This window comes from Raphanus sativus, chromosome 7 (genome assembly GCF_000801105.2).
Source record: "Raphanus sativus cultivar WK10039 chromosome 7, ASM80110v3, whole genome shotgun sequence".
NCBI lineage: Eukaryota > Viridiplantae > Streptophyta > Magnoliopsida > Brassicales > Brassicaceae > Raphanus > Raphanus sativus.
Window position 1 is genome coordinate 9589156 of NC_079517.1, and position 26769 is coordinate 9615924.

General features: G+C 37.2%; 6 protein-coding genes across 7 annotated transcripts; 4 read left to right on the forward strand and 2 right to left on the reverse strand.

Annotated features, from left to right (window-relative positions):
- The first annotated feature begins 5323 nt into the window (after positions 1–5323).
- Positions 5324–6729, forward strand: LOC108816955 (E3 ubiquitin-protein ligase SINA-like 2). The gene is made up of 2 exons (XM_018589526.2): positions 5324–5568; positions 5700–6729. Exons 1-2 carry the CDS (start codon positions 5335–5337, stop codon positions 6564–6566), a joined length of 1101 nt encoding a protein of 366 aa, XP_018445028.1. The 5' UTR covers positions 5324–5334; the 3' UTR covers positions 6567–6729.
- Positions 6730–7276: 547 nt separating this feature from the next.
- Positions 7277–9470, forward strand: LOC108816956 (uncharacterized). The gene is made up of 11 exons (XM_018589527.2): positions 7277–7450; positions 7546–7608; positions 7672–7806; positions 7903–8005; positions 8101–8171; positions 8269–8373; positions 8457–8490; positions 8572–8672; positions 8784–8843; positions 8917–9120; positions 9223–9470. Exons 1-11 carry the CDS (start codon positions 7337–7339, stop codon positions 9310–9312), a joined length of 1080 nt encoding a protein of 359 aa, XP_018445029.1. The 5' UTR covers positions 7277–7336; the 3' UTR covers positions 9313–9470.
- On the reverse strand, positions 9430–14935 carry LOC108816953 (uncharacterized). Its single transcript, XM_018589524.2, has 13 exons — positions 14771–14935; positions 14568–14650; positions 14424–14481; positions 14258–14317; positions 13891–14020; positions 13571–13803; positions 13371–13463; positions 13202–13273; positions 12997–13029; positions 10094–10225; positions 9935–9991; positions 9766–9861; positions 9430–9660 (listed from the first exon to the last, which is right to left on the reverse strand). The coding sequence occupies exons 1-13, from the start codon at positions 14864–14866 to the stop codon at positions 9604–9606; spliced, it is 1200 nt and encodes a 399-aa protein (XP_018445026.1). The 5' UTR covers positions 14867–14935; the 3' UTR covers positions 9430–9603.
- Positions 14936–18084: 3149 nt separating this feature from the next.
- Positions 18085–19571, forward strand: LOC108816954 (polyadenylation and cleavage factor homolog 5-like). The gene has a single exon (XM_018589525.2). The coding sequence runs from the start codon at positions 18213–18215 to the stop codon at positions 19443–19445; it is 1233 nt and encodes a 410-aa protein (XP_018445027.1). The 5' UTR covers positions 18085–18212; the 3' UTR covers positions 19446–19571.
- Positions 19572–20578: 1007 nt separating this feature from the next.
- LOC108815327 (uncharacterized) lies at positions 20579–21187 on the reverse strand. The gene has a single exon (XM_018587966.1). It carries the CDS (start codon positions 21185–21187, stop codon positions 20579–20581), a length of 609 nt encoding a protein of 202 aa, XP_018443468.1.
- Positions 21188–23428: 2241 nt separating this feature from the next.
- On the forward strand, positions 23429–25128 carry LOC108816962 (uncharacterized protein At1g66480). 2 transcript variants are annotated; one of them, XM_018589535.2, is made up of 2 exons: positions 23429–24127; positions 24857–25128. In XM_018589535.2, the coding sequence occupies exons 1-2, from the start codon at positions 23552–23554 to the stop codon at positions 24941–24943; spliced, it is 663 nt and encodes a 220-aa protein (XP_018445037.1). In that variant the 5' UTR covers positions 23429–23551; the 3' UTR covers positions 24944–25128. The 2 variants fall into 2 exon arrangements, with proteins under 2 accessions (XP_018445037.1, XP_018445036.1); XM_018589534.2 differs by having other exon boundaries at positions 23441–24136.
- Positions 25129–26769: the final 1641 nt, after the last annotated feature.

Here is a 26769-nt window from a genome sequence, read left to right on the forward strand (position 1 = left end):
CCCACCAATGCAGATGAAGGGACTTGTTTCTAGGGATGAGTGGAAACAGATAGCAAAATCGGTAGTGTTGCAAGAATATTATGTTTTGCTACAATCTTGAGACCCCATCAACATAACTAGGTCTTCTGATAATAAGCCTGACCTCTTCACTATTAGATGTCAGAAGGCAAGAAAAACAAAGAAAATGATAACAGTAATCTCTACATCAAGCGACCTTGTCTACCGACAAAAATCTATAGGCATAATATTAGGTTCTCTCCTTGTCAGAGACCCATCAGCATCAGCTTTATTCTTTTATGAAGAAAGCTCATCAAGCTCTGACTTTAAACAGTCCAGCTGATACATGCGTGCATCAGCTCTTTCAACTCACTTCAAGCCTTGTTTATTTGGAAAGCTCTTTGGAGGCTTCTGAAGTTCCTTAGTGAGGTTGAGGAGGACATTTATGTATTCTGTCCTCACCACTTGGATTCTCTACGAAGGAAAATAATTTTATAGTACTCAGAACCACATCAAAAAGTACATGATAACAAACTAATTCATACTTTAGCAAACATTGTCTAGTCTTGAGTACAAGGACCAAGACCAGTTCGCCCTAATTCTCTCGGGTACGAAGATCGAGGAGCCGTCAGCTTGCTTCTTCCTCGACGCCGGTAAGGCCTCCGGCCGCCGGCGTCGGGTCTACTGCTCCGGCATCTGTCTCTCCCCATCATCTGCTCAGTCCTCTAAGATTCTCGCGCTCTATTCTCCACCGTCTCACGCTCTGTTCTCCATGTCTCTGTTTCGTTTTCTCACCGGATTTCTTGTTGTTCTCCTCATCGTCACAGCCTCCGTCCAGATCGTAGTCACCTCCACTCCCGCCGCCGTCACCGTCCAGATCCATTCCGAGAATTATGATTCCCGCCGCCGCCGTCACCATCCATATCCATCTCCAGCTCCTCTGACTGCCGTAGCTCCACCACCGCGAGTCTATATCTCTCCTCACCTAGGAAGATTTTTCATCAGCCGTGTGCTTGTTCCTCCGCTGTTCTGTATCACCGCTTTACCTAACCGAAAGGAAGCTCCGAGAATCCTTCTCGTATGGAGACACGACTGTTCTAATGGGGTTAAACCTCCACCAACTGAAGCGCTACGTCCCTCACCCAACGATGGCTCACGCCCACTCAATTTGATTGTAGTTGTTGATTGGTTGCTCAGATGTAGGTCAGTAACATCTTGCTGGTCTCGGTACGGTAATGCCGAAGTCCGAAGTGTTGAACTGATTTCAACGTCCGCTCCGTCACGTAGCTCTTGGTGGTATCCGTCACCCGACTATTTCAAAGCCCCCTACCTCTTATCCGATGCTTACTCACACACGCTCAACAGAAACGAGTACGTTGACAGTTTGCTCAAGTTTCTTCCGGTTACAAGTTGGCCTAGACACGGTAATGTCAAAGTCCGAGCTTCTGACCCGATCAAACCGTATGCTTCGTCACCAAACTCCATTATCCTAAGCGCTTCGAAAGTGAAGTTAGAGTTGGAGATTCACCTAGTCTCTTTGGTAAGTATTGTGGATTTTAGAGCTGTTCATCTGCATTTCAATAATAAACCTAGGCTTTCAAGGCCTTTTGATACTATTGCGGTTGAGAAGGACTCTCCCGTACCCCCTTCCCAAACTCTCATGTTTGGATTTATCAACGTCGATTCCGACAATCTCAAGCTTGTTAACTCAAGCGTTTTAGGAAAACAAGTGAAGAATCATCTCTACGGGTTCCTTTTCTTTGAGCAAGTCTCTTCCTTTAACATGTCTATCTTATGTCTTTTGTACTGCATTTTGTTCATTTTACCGTCGAGACTAGCTGTTCCGGTTGTTATCATCTTATCAGTTCTATTTGTACTCGTTTAGCCATTTGGCCTTTAGTATAAGTTCAGTGACAAAAAAAAAGAAAAAAAAGCAAACATTTTCTAAAGTAGGCATGTCTCGTTCACCATGCTATATAAATAAGCTTCAAGAACACGAAAAACATTCAGAACTTAAAACCTACGATCGAAAGCATTGATTTTTTTTTTAATTTATTAATACTTTCATAAGGACTTTTATTTTGATTTTTTTTTTTTTGGACGAAAAGGACTTTTATTTTGATTAAATTTTAAGTTACAAATAAAATATTTGGAAAGGACTGTCTTTCAGCCATAACAAAGCGTTCCCAACAAATCAGCAAAGTTGGCCATTTTTAAGTCATGGCGAAGCACCAGGGTCAATATCAGCTTCACTAGCTCGTTGAATACACTACACTGCTCCATCTCTCATTTTGCTGAGCGTTTCCTTAACGTCATCAACAATTTTATTGACAAAAATGGCCTCTTCACTGCCACAAGTGAGATAATAATTAATCAAATGATACTGTATCAAATTAGATATGACATCTCTAATGCAGGTTAAATGATGCAGTGATCTTATCGGATTATGCTGCAGAGGTGGTCTCAGTTTGTGGTTTGGTTACTTTGGTTTAACTATTTGATTCCTAGTAAACAAGTGTAGGAATCAATATTTCAACAGATTCTGTCATCAAAATAAACATCATTGAATAAAAACAACCAAACAGAAGTCTTTTTATCAAAACCAGTCAACCTGCACAAAGTCTCAAACTAAACCATAACCAAAAACCCATGGCTAAATCCAAACAATTTGATGTTTTTCTTTTATTTTAGCCTTCCAAAGATCGAAGCAATACCGAGTCAAACCAAACAAAAAGTTTGTCATCCGAAGGGAATTGATTGCTATATGCACAGTTTAAGCAATCAAATTGAAAATAACTTCGACTGATTTGAATCAAACCAAAAACTAAGATGTAAAAGTTTTTCGAAGAGCAGTGTAATAGTTGTATTGTTGATTTTTTAAAGTTCTTTTTGAAAAAAAAAATTGTTTAAACTATTTCCAGCACTGTAAATCGTAGAGATCCACCCCCAAGCACACGAGTGATTTTGTTTACCATTTTAATTTTTATATTTTTGTTATATATTTTTTGTTGAGAAATTATTTTTGTTGTATATTTATTTTTAAGTATATATAGGTTTTAGATTACAATTTCTAATAATAGGTAATTTACTAAAATTTTGGTTAATAACAATCTTACTTTCATATTAATTGTCATTGTACATAAATTTTTTGTTGCAAAAGAAATGTTGTTTTATTATTTCTATACAAAATTTATTAATTTTATTTTCTAATATATTTTTTTATTGGTTAAAATATAAGTAAGTGACATATAATGATGTTTTCTATAGAAAATATGCAAAATTAAATGATTTTTTAATTCGTTACACAAGTCTAAAATGATATTTAATATGAAACGGAAGGAATATATGCAAAAATACAGTTTATACAATTTTTAGATCAAAACATATTTTAAATATTGCACAACTTAATAATCTAATATACTTCGAACTTATTTGGGAGGAGCGCGGTATTATCCAACCATATAAATAACCCGTATCAAAAATTACTATGTTTAATCTATCTATTGTTAGAAACCTAGCTACTAGAGTTGTACTTAATACAGTATTTTATTCATATTTAGTTTATGTTGAAATATATTTTTTGCTTCTATAAATTTTATCATTTTATGTATTATAGACCATTTATAAACTAAACTTGTTTAATACATAAATCAATCATTTAAATTTTTAATATAAATACAATACTAAATACTGAGTTTACGTCCAACACCAACCATATGCGTACCTCTTTTCCTTCAAGGTCAAGCCCATCTTTGCTTGAATACATTGTAAAGCCAGCTTCCATTTAAGATGAGTCTCATAAACATCTCCATGACTCTCACATGCTTGATTAAGCAGTTCATTTAACTCAGCTGGCCTGACCTTGAAGAAGATGGGAATCGCCACAAGTTTATGTGCATCCACACATTCTTTGATCTTCACAAGCTCATTCAAACACCATTTTGATTCCGTGTATCTTCTTGAGAACACAACTAGTGCGATTTTTGACTCCTCGATCCTATGTAAAAGAACGGCTTGATCTTCTCCTCTCTGCTCATCCTTGTCTATGAAAACATTTATCCCAGCAGTTCTCAGTGCATACACGAGATGACTCACGAAACTGTACCGCAATTCTACTCCGCGGAAATTTATAAATACTTGATGTTGTTGTGGACGTGCTTCTTGCACAAAAGTTTGGGGGTTTATATTGGATATTAGTTTGGAGAGAAAAGGAAGAAGTTTTGGTAAACCGAACATCTTCGGCTTCCTGTTATCTTGGACAGGTCAACAAGCTGCTCGTTCTTGTCTTTAAGCTCCAACAATAACCTCATTCCACGATGTAATTCTTGAAAGTTTCTCAAAACAAGACATGATGTCCTGGAAGATTCGTTTTCATGGTTTTAATTTTTTTTTTATGACAAATTCAGGGTTTTAATATTATGTTGTGTTTTATTCCTTTACCCAACTTGAAGAATTAAAAATTTTCAAAAAAAAAAACTTGAAGACTTAATAATGTCATACCGGACAAGTCAACAAGCTGTTTGTTCTTGTCTTAAAACTCCAACTATAACTTCACTCCACGATAGTGTTACAAAAAAAAACTTCATTCCACGACGTAATTCTTGAAACAAGCCATGTTGTCCTGGGAAAAAAAATCATGGTTTAATTATTCGGTTAGCCAACTTCAATACGTACTAATGTCATGTGAAAGGGTATACTATTTAGAAAGTTTAATAAAGGACTTTTTTGAGCAACATGACCTTTGCGTAATTTCGAACATTGTGTATGACTGAATAGCCTCTTTTTTTTTGTCAAGATGACTGAATAGCCTTTGTAGCGAGAATCTTTTCAGCCAAAAATACTTTTTCTGTCGGTTCCACTTATTGTTTGCCAATCAGGTGAAACCAATTACTATCTTTCTTACGCTCAATACTATTTAATTGAAGGTATATAGTTCATATTTTCCCTCACTGTTTTTGAAGTCGAAAATTAATTATTGCTAGATTTCTATTTTTTGAACTCTTTATTACTCTACTATTTTCCTTCTTAATTACTCCATTTTCTATTATGCTCAGCTACTCTATAATTCAACAATCACACTCGTTATCTTTTGGGTACCAGCGTGCCATTACTAATTATATATATATAATTATATTTTTCTAACAACAACTAGTTATATTTTCTTATGTGCAAATTTCCCAATATTTATAAAATGATAAAAAAAAAACTGACCCAACTTTTGAGAGCATTGGCGGGAAAATGAAAAAGTGTTTTCCCGCCTTAGATGACCTAAGGATCTATAAATGGCAGAATCGTAAAAAGCTGTGGTTTAACTTTACTGTGGATCTATACATAGCGATGATGAAAGAGACGAACAGGGAGAAAGGCGTCGCTGGAGAAGCGTCGAGTAGCAGCAGCCGCCGAAAGAGACAGCGACTTGCTTCCGTTGCTGAAGATGAAGGCAGAGGAGTAACGGCGAGTGTAGACGAAGATGAAGTGATACCTCCGGAGGCACGGTCGGGGACTCTGCTCGATTTGGACCTTCTCGATTGTCCCGTTTGCTTGGAAGCACTGACCAAACATGTCTTTCAGGTCTCGTTTATTTCACTTGAATAGTAACTGATTATATCTGATTAAAAAAAATGTAGATTATCTGATTTGGTACGTTCCACTATGCATTGATTAGTTACAAGTTTGTTATTTTTTTATTTGCATGTCATCAGTGTGACAACGGACACATAGCTTGTTCGTCTTGCTGTCTCAAACTGAGAAACAAATGCCCTGCCTGCGCTTTACCCATCGGTAACAACCGATGCAGAATCGTGGAGAGAATTGTCGAATCAGTCACCGTCCCGTGTCCGAACGCAAAACATGGTTGTACGGAGAAGTTCTCTTACGGCAAAGAATCAGCACATGAGGAAGAATGCGGTTTCTCTCTTTGCTACTGCCCTGCACCGGACTGCAACTTCGCTGGTGTGTACAAAGATCTCTACAGTCACTATGATGCTGACCACAAGGATACAACGAGGCGTTTCGTGTGTGGCACTCCCCACCACACATATCTTGCCCCTGGCCCAGGCCCGAAGATTTCAGTCCTTCAGGAATACAGAGTTGGTCCGTTGGTTGTGGTTCAGTGTTTCGAGGGGGCGCAAGGAATGTCTTTGACTGTGAACTGTATAGCTCCGTCTGCTCCAGGAGTTGGGAAGTTTTCCTTTGATTTGACCCACTCTTTGGGACGTCAGACTGTGACGTTTGGATCGACGGAGATGAATAGGATTCAGAGAGTGAACTTGGAAACTCCTGAGGAAGACTTTATGTCGATTCCTTCCTATTTGGTTTCACCGATTATGGTGAAGAACTTGCGTATTTGCATCCGCCGGCTAGAAGAAGAAGAAGAAGAGGAAGAGGAAGAGGAAGAAGAAGAAGAAGAAGCTGGTGAAGAAGATGGCGAAGAAGAAGACCAAGAAGAAGCTGATGAAGATTATGATGATGATGAAGAAGAAGCTGATGAGGTTGACGTTGTTAACAATGTTCGCAGGTCAACTCGTCAGAAGAAGGTTAACTCCAAATACCAAAACAAAGTCAAGTAACCAAAGACTAACTCTAAACACCACAATGAAGTGAAGTAACGATGTTCTCTTGCGTGTCTCCTTGTTGTTGTTTTGTTCGTTGTTTAGTGCAAAGTTTGTAAGAAGTCATGTTCCTCCTTTCTATTCAAGAAATGAAAAAAAAAAGGAAACTAGTTTATTACCTTATTTGCCTTGATAATATTCAATGTTCAGATATCTGTGTAGAATTAAGATTTTTAGTGGTCCTAAAAGACTTGGTATGATTCTTGTAACTTGTTTCTAGTGAAATTCATAATATCTGAGATCGTTATTACTTGTGGAAACAAATAGCAAGATCGGTGGTAATGTTAGCAAGAATATTATATTTTGCTACAATCCTGAGACCCCATCAACATAACTAATAGGTCTTCTGATATTAAGCCGGAGTCTCTAGACTACCAACAGAGTTTGGTCCTCCTCCATCGGCATCAGATTCATTCTTATCTTAAAGAAACCTCATCAAGCTTTGACTTTAACCAGTCCAGCTTGAAACATGCGTGCATCAGCTCACTCACTGCAAGCCTTATTTAATTTTAGTACTTGGAAAGCTCTCAAGTGTCCCGGAAAAGCGAAGATCTAAATTTGGTTCGACTTTAATTTTTTTTTGGGTCAAATTATATGTATTAATTTCCGGTTCAACTCGGATAGGAACGGTTTAGATTCAAAAACTGTAACCCAAACCCATTATCTTCTCCGTTTTCCAGAATCTTAAGGAAAAATTCCGAAAACCATTGAAGCAGGGAAGAGAAATAATGAACTCGGCGCTAATGCTACGTCGTTTCATCTGCGTCAACGCTTCCGCAACTCTTTCTTCCGTATCTCCATCTCCGAGGAAGAAGCCTCTCATCTTCTTAGGCTCTCCTCAAGTAAGAAGAGACTTCACAATGTTACGTCAGTATACATAACTTAACGGGTTTAGGGTTTTAGCCTGACAATTCAATTATATCTCTTTGAAATTGAGGTTTCCGTGACAGTGCTCGAAGCTCTTTTCGACGCATCTTCCGCACCAAACTCTTCCTTCGAGGTAATAATACTTATGAACCAAGATTTAAGACAAACTTGTTGTCTGATTCCGGCTTGTTTCTAGGTTGCTGGAATTGTCACACAGCCTCCGGCGAGAAGAGACAGGAGGAGAAAAGTGTTGCCTTCTCCAGTAGCGCAATACGCTCTTGAAAAGGGCTTACCTTCTGATCTGATCCTCTCCCCTGAGAAGGCAGGAGATGTAAGGTTTTTGTTTTTGTCTCGTTAATCAAAGCTCTTTGCTTTTTTTTTTGGAGAAAGATGTGATCTTTTTTTTGTGTGTTTTGTTGTTATGAAGGAAGCGTTCTTGTCCACTTTAAGAGATTTGCAACCTGAGCTTTGTGTTACTGCTGCTTATGGGAATATTTTGCCAACCAAGTTCCTTAATATTCCGGTTCACGGTTAGTAGAATGGAACATTCTAGATACTGTTTACTCTATCTATACTGCAAAAGCGGCTTGTGTGTTTGATGTCAGTGTTTTACTATTTTTTATAGGGACAGTGAATATACATCCTAGTTTGTTGCCACTCTACCGTGGTGCTGCTCCAGTGCAAAGAGCATTGCAGGTGCAATTATCTTTTTCTTTTAATCTTTACTTATTCCAGTTCGTCCTGTTATTTGCTGAACTCAAGATTTTACTATAAGACTTGGTGGCTGTAATAGGATGGTGTTCAAGAAACAGGAGTGTCATTAGCATTTACGGTGCGGAAGCTAGATGCAGGGGCAGTGATTGCCTCTAAGAGGTTACAAGTAGATGATCAAATAAAGGTATTACTTTTTCTCTGAATGTAGATGATCATCTTATTAACGTATTTTTATGGGTCTTAATGACTTTTTTGAATCATTTGCAGGCACCAGAACTACTCTCGTTATTATTTTCTGAAGGTAATATATTAGCTTCTTATGCTCATACAATTCATTTGAATAGTTTCTATGGTTAGGAACAGTTTCTCTGAAACTTTGCAGGGTCTAAGCTTCTTATCCGTGAACTTCCGTTGATATTTGACGGGTCAGCAAAATCAAAAGCAGTTCCTCAAGATGATTCTAAAGCTACCTTAGCTCCAAAGGTATTTGTTGCATTTCTCTCTTGCTTAATCTGATTCGAATTTGGTTGCTCAATCATATTAACACAACTATCATGTTTTTATTGGACTGAAATCAATTTAATTGATGCACAGATAGCTCCTGACGAGGCTTGGCTTTCTTTCAACGAGGAAGCTTTTGTTCTACATAACAAGGTAGACGACACCCTTTCGTTTTGTTAGTCTGTAACCATAAACATTAAAAAGAAAAGTAAAAACCGCTTTCTAGGTTCGTGCATTCGCAGGATGGCCGGGAACACGAGCTAAAGTCTTGGTCCTCGATGACAAAAGCGGTCAGCAAAACGAGCTAGAGCTTAAGATCATCACCACTCGGATATGCCAAAGTACAGAAGTTCTGAACGGTGAACAGGATTATGTAACTTTCAAGAAAGGTTCATTGGTGTTTCCCTGTGGAGGAGGCACAGTTTTGGAGGTAAAAATCTATAGACTTGCTTAGTTTTTGTTGATCCAAAGAGCAGCTAATATGATGAGGTAAATATGCATTTATCTTGAATTTGGTGTTTTGCGTACTCAGGTACTTGAAGTTCAACTTCCTGGTAAGAAAGCAATCAATGCGACTTCTTTTTGGAATGGCTTGAGAGGTCAAAAGCTGAAGAAGCTATGAAGACAGACTGAAGTTTGATTGTAAGTGTCAATTTAGTTTTTGTCACATTCTAATTTTACTTATGACTAAATCCCCACATTCTTTGGTGTAATACTATTCATTCTCTACTCCACGGAGAAGACTTTAAATCTGAAATAAACAAATTCTTCATACTTTTACACTAATGTAAGAATTGTATTTAACTCGTGTTAGAATAAAACTCAACATACTACCATGAAACCAACATCTGTGCAAGCAAAGGTCCCCAAGATGTTGGGTAAAAGCGAAGAAAACTTGCATATGTGGTCTCCCCTATGTGGCCATATAGTCTCCATGATTTTCATCCAACATCTCAACCACAGGAGCATACTGCACCATGTCAAGTTAATGATGTCAAGTTAATGGAAGTCCATAAGCGACAATGAAAAGAAAAGGATAGAAAGCAAAATAAGCTTTTAAGATTTCAACATTTACCTCATCATCTTCGTCAAAGAAAATCCCATCAACATCACTCTTCTTTTGAAACTCCCATCCTAATCGGTTCTCCAGCAACTCCTTGAACTTCCTTGTCTGCAAAAACACATTATGTGAAAATGAAAATGTAGACATTGTGTGATCTGTTTATGTAGAGTTTTGTACATACCCACGACAATAAATCTCCATCAACTACAGATTCCTCTTCCACTAACGCAAAAAAGTCCTGTTATCAAAAAAAGCAATGGAAGTTCAAACTCAAAATCTTTTAAATCCAAAAACGTATGCTCGGTCAAAGGAAACATGTAAAGCAAGACAGAGATTTTACCTTGCAAAGCAAATGAAGAAAGCTATCTGAAGCTAGCCAAGAATCATCAAGAAGTGCAAGTACGCCCATCTCTGGACCACTGCTCTCTTTCTGTAGTCCATACTTTAGTTGATGGTAGATGACTTTAATGAACTGTAATCATCATGAAAGATTAAGTTAGGAACTAACTATTAGATTCGTAGAATGACAACTGGTAGAAGCCTGCATTGTGCAATACTATTTAGGAGTGCACATAACAATTTAGAACAACGAGATATAATTCGTTTAAATAGCATCTATATGCATCCTCAGATATAGTTTTTACTTGGCCCATTCTAGCTCATGATTTCACAGTTGCTGTTCAGTCTGTCTTCCGGTTTGGGTTTCTTCCTAAGGGTCTGAATTCAACAATTCTAGCTCTGGTCCCCAAGAAAGTAGACTCAATGGTGATGAGGGATTTCCGACCTATAGCCTGCTGTAATGTTCTTTATAAGGTGGTGTCTAAGATTCTTGCGAACAGGTTGAAGATGATTTTGCCTCGAGTGATTACTGCGAACCAGTCTGCTTTTATAAAGGGCAGGCTTCTTATGGAAAATGTACTTCTTGCTTCGGAACTTGTAAAGGATTATCACAAAGATGGTGTCTCTCCTAGATGTGTGATGAAGATTGACATATCAAAGGCATTCGACTCAGTGCAATGGAAGTTTGTACTTCAGATTCTTGAGGCCTTGGGAGTACCGGGTAAATTCATTCATTGGATCAATCTTTGTATCTCCACTCCGTCTTTTTCTGTTCAAGTTAACGGAGAACTAGCGGGTTACTTCCAGAGTGCTAGAGGCTTGAGGCAGGGATGCTCCCTCTCTCCCTACCTGTTTGTTCTGTGTATGAATATCTTATCACATAAGATTGATAAAGGTATGAGGGAAGGGAAGTTTAATCTGCATCCTCGATGTAAAGCTCTCTCCTTAACCCATCTTTGTTTCGCTGATGATTTAATGGTTTTTGTGGAGGGCACAAAAAATTCGATTGAAGGAGCTTTAGCAGTGTTTGGTGAGTTTGCGAGTTGGTCGGGTCTCAACATTAGCATTGAGAAGTCTACTGTTTTTATGGCGGGAGTAGCAGAAGAGGAGCATAGTAGAATTTTGAGGAATTTTCCTTTTGCTGAGGGTAAGCTACCTGTTCGTTATTTGGGATTGCCTCTAATGACTAAAGTGATGTGTAAGCAAGATTATATTCCCCTGGTTGAGAGAGTTAGAGGCAAGATCAGTTCTTGGACCTGTAGGTTTCTATCTTATGCGGGTCGGCTTCAGTTGATTACTTCGGTGATTATGAGCATTGTGAATTTTTGGGCTTCAGTTTTTCGGCTTCCAAGTAAGTGTATCAAAGAAATTGAGCAACTTTGTGCTTCGTTTCTTTGGACTGGCCCTGCTCTAAAGTCTACAGGTGCGAAGGTAGCTTGGATTGATGTTACAAAACCAAAATGTGAAGGTGGGTTGGGGTTGAGGAGCTTGAAAGAAGTAAACAAAGTTTATGGTTTGAAGCTTATTTGGAGAGTTCTATCAGGTGATTCTTTATGGGGTAAATGGATAAAAAGCTACTTACTCAAGAAGAAGAGTTTTTGGGAAGTAAATTATAAAGACCATGTAGGATCTTGGATGTGGAGAAAGCTTTGAAGTTGAGAGAAGTGGCTAAGCAGTTTTATATTAAGGAAGTGGGGAATGGTCGCCATACATCTTTTTGGTTTGATAAGTGGTCTGCAAAAGGGATGCTGTTTGATATTCTTGGAAACAGAGGCATTATTAATATGGGTGTGCGTAAGGAAGCTACTTTAGAGGATGCAGTAATGTGTGTTCGGAGGAGAAGAAAGCACAGAAATATTTTGCTTAATGAGATTGAAGAAGAGTTACGGTTGATAAAGGAGAAGTTGTCTTATAATGTGGAGGATGTTGATATGTAGAAAGGGAAGTCTGGTTATAAAAAGAAGTTTTCAACCCATGAAACTTGGAATCTGCTTAGAGAATCAAATAGCAACTGCACTTGGGCAAAAGGTGTTTGGTTTTCAAAGGCTACTCCTAAGTTTTCATTCATCACGTGGCTTGCTTTGTTAAATCGGCTGGCTACTATGGACAGAGTATCGAAATGGTCCTTGGGAGCTGACACAACCTGTGTTCTTTGTAAGAATGCTGTTGAATCCAGAAACCACTTGTTCTTTGATTGTGATTATTCTGGGCAGCTTTGGAAATCTCTCACTATGGGCATCCTTTCTACGGATCACTCTAAGACCTGGTCTGTTATTATTTCTCAAATTTCGGACAGTTCAAGAGGTGGGAAAAGCGGGTTTTGTATCAGATATTCTTTTCAGGCTGCTGTCTATGCGATTTGGAGGGAAAGAAATAGGGTGAAGCATGGTGAGAAGCCTATGCCTATTGCCATGCTGCAGAAACTGGTTGATAAAGGAGTAAGGAATAAGCTTAGTCTGATGAAAATGGTGAAAGGAGGAGCTATGGTGGATGGTCTGCATTACTGGTTTAGCACTAGAGTGTAACTAGGGGTGTCTTTGGTTGATTCTCGGTTGGAGGTTTGAAAAGGTTTAGTCCCCTTGCTATGAGATTCTTACTCTTTTTCCCCCATTAGAGTTTTGTCCCATTTGGGTTTTCTCTAATGAGGGTTTTAATGAGGAGAATCTCATAGCAATTCCAAATTTGACTTGTTCCACATGGTCAAGCTTGAGGGGGATTTTGCTTTTGTTGAGATTAAGGGTTAGGTGTTTTTCAAATTTGAGTTGTTTTTGTTCTTTCTTGCTTGTTTTTCAAGTATTAAGTATGCACTAGTTTGTAAAAAGGCTTTTTTGATGAATAAAATTTAACATTCATTCAAAAAAAAAAACAGATATAGTTTTTAAAATTAAAATTGACAAAACTCACCTTTGTGAAAAGTTCACTCCTAGTCTGAAATGGCTGCAAAAAAAAGGTCACAAAGGACATTGCATAATTTTTTCGAATTACAACGAACATATAAAAGCAGGTATCGATATCATAACCAAAAACAGAGAAACATAGAAAACTGCATAGAACAGAAAGAAAAAGATACACCATCACATCAAAGCTTGGGTCCTTTAGAATAACATACCGCTTCAGTGCAGCCTAGTAAAAGACTAACTAAGGACTTCCATTGCATGAAGGATTCAAGAGATTGCCCCATCTGCACAATAACGTGACACCATGATCTGAGAATGGAATACAGATCTGAAGGATATCTAAACATGCACAGTCTAATAAGAATACGTTAGAGTACATACCAAAAATGCTACAAATGAAAACTGTAGCTCCCCAAGAAGCAAGTCTTCCGAGGCTTTGTACTCCTTTGACAATACGCTTTCTAATAGTTGAGTCTATACAAACAAAAGAGAAAAATGACTTCAAATAAGCTTCACAGGGTTTTAAGGTTTAAGCATCTACCCAAAAAGTAAAGAAGAAAAATATAAAGGGGGGGAGTTACCTTGTCAAGATTCAAAGAGGTTAGCTCCTGACCAGACATTCCCTTGTGCTTTATAATCCGAGGAATAGAAGTATAGTAAAACCTATTCCCTTTGGGTTGCTCAGTAGATGATGCTGATGCCTCAGAGTTGCTTTTCTTCATCTGCGCGTCAAGCGCTCTTTCCATTTCCGTCTTAGGTCCGCCTTTTAGGATAGCAGATTCGTAGATGACTGTTATTTCTCCTCCAACAGGCTCTGCAAAACGGAACAAGTCAAGTCTTACAGTGTTCAAACCCGTAACAGTCTGGTTGAAGAACCCACTAGATATAAGGTTTCACATACCAAACTTCTCAACAACATCCTTGGTAATGTAGTTAGACAAGTGCTTCCATGCTCCATATTGGCTTAAATTGTACGGACCAAGATGCTTGTCAAATTCCAAACTCTTCACTGCTTGAGAATATCTCTCCTCCTGGAATAAAAGTGAAAATAATCAAAAACAAAATGAAACAGCACTGTTTCTCAAGCCTAATAACTAGTGACTACTGCTGCCAAATGATTTTCAAAGGAACATATATTAATCACACTCCTCTTTCAACAGGCATTAAACTAAAATATCAATCTAATCGAAAAAGATGCAAACCACAGATTAAAGTTCAAACAGCATGGACAAAATTTGATGGGATTGGGGTTATTAAAAGGGACAAACCTCTTCCTCAGATACTTTGGCTAGCCACTCGTCTTGCTGATTCCATTTGCGTACAATAACCTTTTTGCAGCCAAGAACAATTCAAAATACAGTTCCATGGCGTTTCTCATAGGATAATATTATCGAAAGTATTGAAAAGTAATAAAGGCAAGATTGATTTACAAACCTGAGAAGGAGCAACATCAATGAAGAAACCAATGGTAGGTGAAAACTCTTTACCATCCCTGTAAAAAACAATAACGTATGCAGTTAATCATGGTTTCTAATGACTTAATCATGTTATTATATACAAAAAAGGCATATAATAAACCTGGTGGACGAACTGTAGAATACAAAGTGAATTCCAGGAGGGATCATCTTTATCCCTTTGAAAGCTGGCCCCACTGTGAACATCTGCAACATTGTTGTTAAGATATGCAAATTCACCATACTAACACGCTCAAGGAAGCTCGAACTCATGATTAGATACCTTTATACGGCAAATATGATTTATCAAAGAGGTAAGTCACTGACCTGAGTATCGATTCCGATGAGAGTATGCTGAGGAACGTCGAGAAATAGAAGCGTAGCTCCATGCTTCACTAGTTCTAGTGCCTTTTCCGAATCCATCACTTCCTCCTTCTCCGTCCTCCTCCTCTGGGGTTTAACTTCCCGATCGATGAGAAAAAGAAAAAAAAAACATCGAAAGTGGGAGAGGGCGAGTAGATTCCAGAAAGGCCCACTAAATAGGCCCACTAAATAGTTCGGCCCAATCAGAATAAGAGAAATTTACTAAATAGGTCACTTTCTGACATTAAGTATCACCATAAGTCACTTTGCTATACCAAAACACTTTGTGTGTGGTCAAGTACATATATGCCCTCTTAATGCCTAACTAAAGATGGACATTTCGGTAAAACAACATTTTATGCTAGTTAGGTTAGTTAGAAGATTTAAATTTTGAAAAAACAGAGATGTATTAGTGGACACGAACCCAAATTAATGGTGGACCCCAGACAAACTTAATGAATTGAATTATTTAGATATTAACCACTTGCTTTATCTCTCAAAAGTGAAAAAAAAGAACTTTAAAAACTACATACGACGGCGGAAAAGAGATCGCCGAAGGTTTGTAGATTCTTTGGTCGATTTAGTTTTTTTTGTTAAAATTTAATTGGGTTGTTCTCAACCTAACTGTAAGTTGTGGTTTTTTTGTGTCTATACGGCCGTTGTCGAAGAGGTTAACGGTGGTTGCCACGGTGAGGGATTTTGCGACTCACCGTTTTCCTAGTCAAAGGCGCTCAATAATTATTCTAAGGTGGATCACCTACTGTTCGTAAGAGATGTGTTGGAGGGCTCACCGGGAATGGATAGGTTATTGAGTTCTTGTTTCGAGAAGTTATTCAAACTGCCTGGTGGAGATGCACGAGTTGTTGATGCGGTAGGTTTAAGGTCTTTTTGGTGTTTTTGTAAAACTTTGCTAGGATGTTATGTGTACACTAAGAAACATGCACATGTGTGCAAGGGAGTATATGTACAACCTGAGTTAACCAAATCTGAGATATCTGAACTTAGAAGTTCCCACTCCTCTCTTCTTAGTATAAGGCAATGTGCAAATGTGTTTATTTTGGGAGTATTGTGAATGAAAAGGGTTATGTTTTCATTGGAGGACATACTGAGTTGTGGAAGAGACGGTCCCAAATAGAAAATTATCTTCCATCAAAATCACAATTTTGTATTATAGTATGTACAAGCTTAAATTTATTTATTAGTATCCAATTTCGTTTAAAGCTGTGTATAATATGTGCAAGTATAAAATATGCATGTGTATAGTTTGGGTATGTGTATCCACATGTACACAATATTATAAGTATCCACATGTACACAATATTATAAGTATACACAATATTATAAGTATACACCTTTTGCCTATCCACATGTACACAATATTATAAGTATCCACATGTAACCTAATTAGCAAGCCTCGTTTCCATCTTATACACAGCACACAATTATAAAGCTTCGTGCACATATGATAAGAACTTTATTCAGATTCATCAGCTTCTTTAGTTATAAATTTATAATCAGATGTTGTGTGTATATTTCTACACAAATAGAGATCAACAAAACAAAGGAATCTACCAAAATATGCATGTGGATAATTTTTGTAAGGTCATAAAAAATATAATTATCGCCATAGAAGCCTACAAATTCTTTCTATTTATTTCAACATATGTACTTGTGAAAAGAGTATCCACATGTACACAAATGTTCCAAGATCCACATGTACAACAACTTTACAATATTCACGTGTACACAATCCCTATATGCATGACTTAGAATCATTTACAGGAATTTTTTTTAGACACATGTACTATCTGAATCACCATCTTCGTGAGCGATGCACGTTCACAAAAAGACCATTGGTTCTTGGTCTCAGCTAACTAACCTTGGTGAACACATGATTCCTCAAAGCAGGTGATGCATCAGCCATTTCTTATGGCTAGTTTGATGTAGTTGCCCATTGCAGAGTGGCAGAGTCATCTTTAGGTACTGGTTAATCATTAACATTAACGCTTGAAGTATACTAGCTGGTAAACCCTGTAATTAGTAAGCCATAAAACAAAAACTTTTAAATACAAGAGAGTTCACAAAACTTCGACGTAAAGTGTGAATTAACTCCAATAAAACAGGACAAGAAAGAAATTTGCTTTGCACTAGAAGCTAGAGGGACAATGGCAAGCTCAAGGTGAAAATAAAATTGCTAAAGAAAACATTTTATATCTTAAATGTCAATATAAGCATGTTCTTGTAACCATATCTGAAACCAAAATTGCACACACTAATTGAACCTAGACATTGGCCATATGTGTTCTTAGACACCTCAATAACTTTATATCATCCACGAAAATAAACCATAAGAACACATATATACATATATTACACAGATTTTTAGAGATTGAATCCAATTTGAAAAATCGCAAGAATCCAAACCTTTAATTTCCTCTCCACCTTAGCAACAAAACAAAATCTGATCTTTATAAAGCTTACAGCTTTTTCAATCAAGAGACTAAGACGTTGAAGCATTACCAGCTTCATCGGATGAACTTCGCCAAAGATACAGCCAATGGTCAAAAGAGCTTCATTGGAGATACATACGCCATGACTCCGTTTTCATGTGAGATATACAGACGATGTGACAGAGAGCTCCGTTAGTGTGAGAGAGAAGACCACGGTCAGAGGAGCTTCATCGGACGATATCGAGAGCTCCGTAAATATGAGAGAGAAGACCACGATATCGTTAGCTGGCAATGGGTCTTGCCCAAGATATGAATCGATCCTTGCATTTCTTTTAAATCTCAGATTTTGGAATCACACACATCTGGATTTAGGTTGGGTGAGGAGATTCCATCATAAATCTAATGCCAAGATAACAAATTTGCAGTTACGGAAAAAAAAGATTTGGGGGTGGGGGTTGAAGCAGGAATCAGTCTTGTCCAGATCTGAGAGAGTCAATCTGGGACGTCCATTCGTTTTTAAGATCGATGGCTGTGATAAAAGCCCGCCTATAAATTTATTTAGTCAGCTATAGTAATGGTTGAGAGAGAACAACTTAAGCTTCTTCCGGTTGATATCAAACTATTAGTTAAGAGAAAGTGCTCTGGTATAATAAAGTGACTCATTCTGCTATTAATAACTACAAATGTGACTCTTATAGTAAATTTCTCTCAGAATAAAACCCGCGTGAATTTTTGGACGGATACGCGCTCTTCACGCGCTTTACCCCCAACCGACTATTTTTTCTATAAATATACCCCGAACCCTCTTGCCTGCGTCTCCTCATTCGTTTCTTTTACTTCATCCGCAATTTTCTGATATTCTCTCTCTCTCTCTCGCATAAACACGAAATCCAAATCTAGGGTTTTTTTCATTGTTGATCGTTCAGAGAAACTCATACGTCTGTTGAATCTCAAAGATGTCTTCATTCGTTCATCAGAGAAACACCCATCGCCACGCTGGAAACACGTTGAAGAGACCGCTCGACAACCCCGGTGGCTACGGCGGAAGAATCGGAGGTTTCCAAGAGGAGGATCGAAGCCGTTACGCGCCGCCGCCTCAGAAACGCCCCAGATACCAGACGCAACCGCAATTCCAATCGGGGACTCCTCCTCTGTATAATCGTCGTCATCAACATGATGATAGTAACTTGTCTAGGGTTTCTAATTACGGTGATGTGATCAATTCTAATTCGAGTAATATCTCTACTTTTACCCATCGTAATTCGCAATCTAACGCTGATTATCAGAAACCTTACGGTTATGGAAACCCTAATCCCCAATCGGTTCCGCTTCCTTTGCCTTATCGCAAACTTGACGGTTTCGATTCGTTACCGGAATGGGTTCCTAATTTCGCACCCAACACAAACCGTGACGTAACCGGAGTCCGGTTTAATGCTAATCCACCACTTTCTCAAGCACCACCCGTGTTTACGAATTTGCCAAATTCAATGCCTTTGACTCATTCAAACATGGATTCTGTTGTGTCTCAATCGTTACCACAACAACCTATTGTGAGCAAAGAATTGGCAGATTTACTTAGCGTTCTTAACAACAAAGAAAAAGAGAAAGAATGTGATCTTGGGCTTGATTTTGATAAAATTAATCTTAACGTGCGACATGAATCTGTTGTTAAGTCTCTTTATTCCGACATGCCGAGGCAGTGTTCGTCGTGTGGTGTTAGATTCAAGTGTCAAGAAGAGCACAGCAAGCACATGGACTGGCATGTTAGGAAGAACAGGATGGCTAAAGACGCGACCAAGGCCATGACTACGAGGGTGAGCCAGAAACCGAAGAAGTCGCGTGATTGGTTTGCGAGCTCGTCTCTTTGGCTCAGTGCAGCAACAGGAGCGACGGTCGAAGGGGCTAAACCTGCTTTTGGAGGAACCCAGAAGACTAAAGAAGAGGAGAAGCAGCAGCAACATATGGTGCATGCTGACGAGAACCAGAAGATGTGTGCGTTGTGCTTGGAATCGTTGGAAGAGTTTTTCAGCCATGAAGAAGATGATTGGATGTACAGAGATGCTGTCTACTTGCACATGAACGGGTCTGGTCCTATAGCTCATGTCAAGTGTATGCCCGAACCACGAAAAGCGCCTGCAAAGGAATCGACAAAGCCAGTTATGGTTGCTGCGAGTGCAGTTGTCTGCTGATAGATTTACTTAGTCTAGACTCTTAGAGATTTGATTCTTGCTCCTTTCTTTGTAACTAATGAACATGCACAAATTAAGAGTTGTAAAACACATTGAAATTTCAATAAAATATTACATTTGATATCATATCTCTTTTTACTTTTATGTATCTTCTCTGGCCAGTGCTGTTTAATATGCATCATATTTTCTTCTTTCAACTTGCAGAAGCGAAAAGCACATTGTTCAACACTTTTTCAAAATTATGGTAAAACATTTGGGTTGTCCGTAGTAGTATACTGAATCTGTTGCAATCTAATTTTTTTCTATCATTGCTACAACAAACATGTCAATACGGCAAATGAATGTAGTTGATTATCATTACTGGCCTAAATGTGAATAGGTGTTAACAAATTGTTCAATTCAATAACCGGTAATTTAAATCTGAATACATGAACATGATAGCCTAGCATCATACGTATTACTTAATGTGGCTTTGTGTATTTGGAATCACAGTAAAGTCATTTTATATGCCATTTAAATGGAAGAAACCAGAGAAACCTAGTAGCTGAGATATCTAGCTGAACTTACAGATAACAAGGTTTTACCAAACTAGCCCAATGAAGCATACTACGAACTCTTTAATAACACACTGACAGTGACAGTATATATTTTCTGCAAGTATCTAAAATTACGGGATAGGTGTGGGAGTTCATAGATTTGGAGGGAGCTTTAAAAAGTGCCAGGTATTGTGCCTGAGTTTTTTTAAAACAGAGCGTTCTGGTTTGATTTTAGGCAGCCACTGATCGAATGTTTTATATTGTAGGGGAGAATAGTAATCCGTTCCTAGGTGTGCATAAGTATGCTCCAGTGGCATCTAGTGCATAGGCGTATCATAGAAATTACTTTTTTTTAACACTGGGTTTCTATTTCAAACGTAAATCGGAGAAACAAAAGTACAGCGCAACACCCAAAACAGGAAAGGAGGAGAGCTGAAGAACAAAATTAAAAAGAAACAGAAGAAAGAAAAGGAACTAAGAAATAAATTTGTAGAGTAGACAATCAGTAGATGTCCATCTAGCAGAGGAGAAAAAGAATGAAGTACAGGCTCCAAGGATGACAAGACGCAGGTCAAGGAAACAAGTACCAAAGGGGTATCAGCTACCAGACGCTTCAGCATTCAAAGTTACAAGTAGCCAACTAGGACCACCCCTCGCAATGTATATATGAAGTGAATCTCCCATCACCAACCACACTGTCCGCAATCCTTGTAGCAGGACGATTACGTTGAACATACGCATACCGGCATACGCCATTTGCCAGGTTTGAAGACGAGGAAATAAGGATATAATCTCGTTAAGCAGTGAGCACAGACTCGGAAACCTTGTAGGATTGAGTAGAGCTTCACGAGCTAGATTATAGTGGGACTCAAAAATGACATTACGTTGACGGGTAGAAACCATACTCTCCACTGCAAACCAGAAACCACACAGCTCTGCTTCCATGAGAGAAGAGACTCCAGAGAAGGCACGTCGGCTGTGTAACAGTACTGCTCCGTTGTTATCACGCAAAATCCAAGCCGCTCCGCTGATAGACGTAGTCTGATCCCAGGACACACCAATATTGCATTTTAGAGCCCCGTACTGAGGAGGGCACCATCTCTGTCGGCTACTGTTGTTGGATAACCTGACCGGCGACGGTGCAGGTTCTCTATTGTTAGCAGACCTCCATTCCTCTTCCGCTTCTGTAGCCTTCTCAAGCACCATTATAGAGCCCGTCTGCTTCTTTTCATACTCTAGAGCGTTCCTTGCCTTCCAAATTTCCCAAATAATCCAGGGGAAAGTACCATTGGTCTGAGTATTTCGAGAACCACCATTCGATACAACCAAATGATACAGGTTCAAAAAAACAGAGTTCCTGGAGAACCCTTCACTAGGTAACCTCACATTCGACTTATCACAAACCTCTCGAGCCAGAGGACATGTGAACAAGGCATGGCACACCGTTTCAGCTGCGTTAGAACATATGCTACAAGTCGTGTCCAATTGAATACCTCTGGATTGGATCATAGAAATTACTTAAAAGAGAAAAAAAAAGTTTGTGGTTCACCAGTGCAACTCTTCGTAAATAAGAGGATTGACGCAATAAAAGGTGCACCTGATAGATAAACATAATGTAAATTCAAGTAATTATGGGAGCCAATTCTAGAATTGCAATTTGTTAGTATATACATGTTACCAAAAAATGTTTTATTTCTCAAGAACTTGCAATTTATATCTTACTGATTTGATTGGAAGTACTGATCTACATCATGGTATTGGTAGGCATCATTCATGGGCCAACATCATATGATTAATGTGGCCTTCTGTATTTTAGATTCACACAAAAGTCAAAATTTATATATGAGTCTTGTAATAGCTGGTTAACTTTCTCAAGTTCTCAACCGTCTTTTCTTGTTTACAAAAATCAGAGATGCCTAGCAACGGATGCCACATATTCACCTAAGCCTACTAAACTACCACAGTAAAAGTAAAATTTTCAGTTAAAAGTAACTTAAATTCGCGGTAACTATCTAAATTTAATAGTCAGTTATTTTTACTAGCAGAATGTTCTTTTTTTCTTTCAAAAAGCGTTTTTAATTTGCCTTCATTTGCACTTAAGTACAGTATAAACTATAAATTAATAAATACGAAGTAGTTATTTTCTACAAGCGGAAATCTTACAAAAAGTACTTTTAGTTTATATCCATTTGCATAAACTCTATAAATTAATAAAATATAATTAAATAATATTTTATTATTTTAGGTTGGACCATTTGAAAATATGACATAAATTAATAATATAATAATATTTGTAAGAAAATATATGTAATTTATTAAATTTGTAAATTATAATAAATATATATATATATATTTGTATAAGTATTACTATATTTATTGGTATTTTTTGAAATTATGTACTACGTTTTTGCATTATTTTTTGAGTTACATGTAAAATGCATATATATTCTAAGATATGTATTTTTAATACACAAAATACCAATAAATATAGTAAAACTAAAATATAGTTTAGTTGATATATAAGAGAAAATTTTAAAAATAATTAATAAATTTTATACTTTGAGATTTATTAATCAAAGAATTTTTTTTATTAGCAATGATGGCTACGTTTGTCATTTGATTATGTAGAGTGCTTTGACAAAAAGAAAAGTTTATGTGGAGTGCTAAAGAATAGTAAAGGCAGGATCCTTTGTTTGACCACTAACAAACATCCCGGTACCCGTACCCTGTTGCCTTGTTTTACTTATTCAATTAAGTCTAGACTATAGATAGAGAAATAGTCTTTTGATCAAAAAAAAGATAGAGAAATAGTCTTTTTGGTTGAAACATGAATAATAATCTTAACTGATGATTATGAATAATAAACATTGATCTATTTAATATAAGCATATTCTTTCTTTCGTATAAATAAGTAATTTTATTTTGTACATTTTACTGTTATGACCAAAATTTCATAAATTATATTCATAAGTAATCTTGACAAAAAAAATATTCATAAGTAATTATTTTCGTAGATAAGCTTTCTTTTTTTTGAAAGAAAAGTAGATAAGCTTTCAACCGTAAGTGAGTAAGAATGAGCATAAAATAAAATTATACCTTTTTAATATAAGTTTTTTCGTCTTCTTTATATTTCTTACATTATAATATGGCTACGTGAGCCATGAATGTTATATACTAATAACACCATAAAACTTGAAAAATACTTAGCGGTAGTTACAGTCATAAACATTTAAATATCCGAGCTAATTCTAGATTTCCTGTTAAAAGTCTCTAACAAACAGTCTCTAACAAACAAACAAAAGTTGTAATAATATCATTATTAGATGCATTACGAATTTAGCATGGACCGACATAAATATTCTTTTCAAACGTTATGAAAAATATTTCAACGTTAAAGACTTTTATCAAAAAGGGGATTAGAACGAATCTCTGTAAAATTTCGCAGCTTCACACATACTAATAAAAAAAAAAGTTTACAAACCCAAACCCAAACCTCTATCATATATAAATACACCATCTTGCCGCTTTATGACATTTCACATCATCCACTCGTAACAAAAAGCAGAGAAAATGGGAAACAGCATAACGATCAAGAGAAAGAGAGCCAAAGTGATGAAAATAGACGGCGAGGTTTTCCGCATTAAAACTCCGGCGACGGCGAGAGAAGTAACGGCGGATTATCCCGGCTACGTGCTGTTAGACTCCGAAGCTGTTAAACACTTCGGAGTACGTTCGAAACCGCTCGAGCCGAGCCAGTTCTTGAAACCCAAGAAGACGTATTTTCTCGTCGAGCTTCCCAAGCTTCCGCCGGAGAAGACGTCGGAAACTGATAATAAGCTTCCGTACCGGCGAGTGATGTCAGGTATTCACGTCGGGGCGAAGGAGCGGCTGGAGATGCTCATGCTCTCTCGGAGAACGGTTTCGGACGTGGCGATCGGTAGATCCGACGGCGGCGATGGGCTTGGGCTTGGGCCTGGACAAACGAGCGTGAGGTTTAGGCTGCCTCGTTCTCAAATTACAAAGTTTATGGAGGAGAGCCAGGATGATTCTGAGATCGCCGATAAGATTTTAAGTCTCTACAGGGAGAGATCCGGCGAGATTGGCGGCGGTGAGAGCCACCGGAAACTTGGAGCCGGAGAGATTAAGGCACGTGAGGTATTTAATATTTCTTTCAAAAGATTTCTTGGTCTTATTTTGGGTTTTGGTCAGAATAATTTTACCGCGTCAAAGGCTTAAAGTTCAACTATTTGCTATTCAACAAAATAGCTAAAAATCAGTTTAACTGACAATTTAATTCAATAGAATCTGAATCTATAGTTTTGATGATATAAGCAGATGAGATATGAAACTTGATAAAAAGATATATTGAAAAGATATGAAGTTTAAAATTGTAAATAATGTCAACTATCAATTAATCGGGTTTTGTTTTGGGAATAATGGATGACATCAGGGAATTAAGCAAATAGGTTAACTATTAGTTTAATAGAGTAGAATTTATATAGTAATGAACAAGACAAGAAACATAATTTAAATTTCCTGTATTGCTTTAGAAGTTGATGATAATTCCTAATTGTAACCACTGGCTAGGCCACTTGGGTATATGTAACGTATCTATAAACGTGAGTATGGCGTATGTATAATATGCACAAACTAAATGCATCGCATATGGATATGTACATAGATGCATGATAACGAAAATTGTTTTATATAAATATAGTCAAACATTAATCATACTTATATCAATGATGGAGATCCTCTCGATCATCAACTAATATTTTGTTGGTTTGTTTGGCTAATTATACGTTATTTTCTTTCTTGTAAACTAAATACTAGTTAAGTGACAAATAACAAATTGTAATAATTAAACATGTGCAGAAGCAGGTGAGTTTCGCCGGAGATGGTGGACGGGAGCTTCCTGTTTTATGGAGCAGAACCGGAAACGAGTCATCATCACTTGGATAAAAAAAAATTCCTCTCTTTATTTTCTTTTATATATTGTGGTAGGTTTCATATATGTGCTAGTCTGTATATATCGTTTTATATAGCAATTTGAGATCATTTAGAACTTGTTTACTCCTGTGGGTCAACAAAACTTTTATTTTCTTTTTATAAAGGAGTAAATCATAGACTGAAAGGTCCAAAAATCAGATTCATCTCCGGTTCATCCGTTCATGGTAACAACACAAATTTTTTTTTTTTTGAACTTAACAACACAAATATTTTATCAGTTAAAATGTTTACTGTCGTGTCTCGTGTGTACATTATAAAAGCTTTATGCAGATAACGGACGTCAGTAATTACATTTTATCCACATGATGAATCATTTATCACATGGCGAAAGAAATCAATAGACCAAACAAATTTTGTTTTTCATTAGTTAGTCCTAAATCATACAGTATGCGTCAAATTTTTGAATACATAATTAAATTATTAAAAACATGATATTATTTTGGTTAAAAGACTATTGTTAAGATACTATAACGATATAAATGCTCTGAATTGGTTGGACGGCAACTACCGCCTACCCTAAGTAATCAACGATCGTTAACTTTTTTCCCAAATTTAAGTGGTTTTCAAAGAATCTGGAGAAAACACCTAGAAACGATTTTGCCTTTAGTAGCAAAAACTTCAAAAAGTAAAAGGTCGTGGGTAGTCCTCTAGACGGAAAGGCGGAATGATACTTATCCATTGCACCATTGCATGCAATCATATCTATCGGAACATCCGAAAATATTGACAGACTGCATATTGCATAATGATTTCTAAATTATTCAAACTACATCATCAATTCCACATGGAATCTATGTACACTCAATTTCAACGATCTGTAAATTATATATTCATGAAGTTGAACATTAGACATAATGTAAAACACTTCCAACTTTTTAGCTAATCACTTAACAATACTTCCACATAACTACTTGTACAGTTTGACTTTTAAGGATTCTTTTCGGTAGGAGAAAGGCGAGTAAAATAGTCAGAATGGTTAGGCCAGTTTCCCCGATTAGAGTAGTGATCATAATTTTGTCCTCAACTAAAACATTCCAAAATCTTCTAAAGATTGTTTTGGGAAAAAGAAAATTAGTTTTGTCGGTTTCAATAAACCCCCTTCAATTCTGTTCATGTATCATTAACATATCAACTATCTTCGCCTTTTTTGGGTGGAGAAGCCAGTCTTTTCTTTCGCCATTACAAAGAAACAAAACAAAACAAGAAAAAAAGACGTGATATTTATTTATTTTTATAGAAAGTAGAGTGCTTTAGGTGCACCACTCTCCTTTTGAATTAAGCATAGTCTTTCCGTCCTATGTTTTATCATGACTCTTAAACTACCAGATTATGATGTCATCAGTACGCTAGTTAAATGCAAAAATGCAAAAAGAATTTGACCAAGTAGTAATGGTTCCCTAGCCTCCATAGTAAATATAGTAACTGAAAAGGCATTCTAACTCGTAATTTAAAACCTCCTAGTTACAAGCTAAACTCAATGAGTATTAAGGGTTTGAAATTACGAGTTAGAATGCATTTTCAGATGAAACAGAAAAGGCATGTGCCTCAAAAAGATACATAAACGTTACAGATGGTAGGATAGTCCTTCCAGATTCTATTTTGGTGGACGAATCATGCTTGATTGAATTATTTTGTTTTGAATTTACTTTTTGTGCAGTTTGCAAGTATGAAGTATCACATGTTTTTACATCACGTGTTGGATTACATCATAGTTATAGTTGCTAGGGGTGGGCACTTTGGTTATTTTATCGGTTCGATTAGGGTTCGGTTCAATTTAG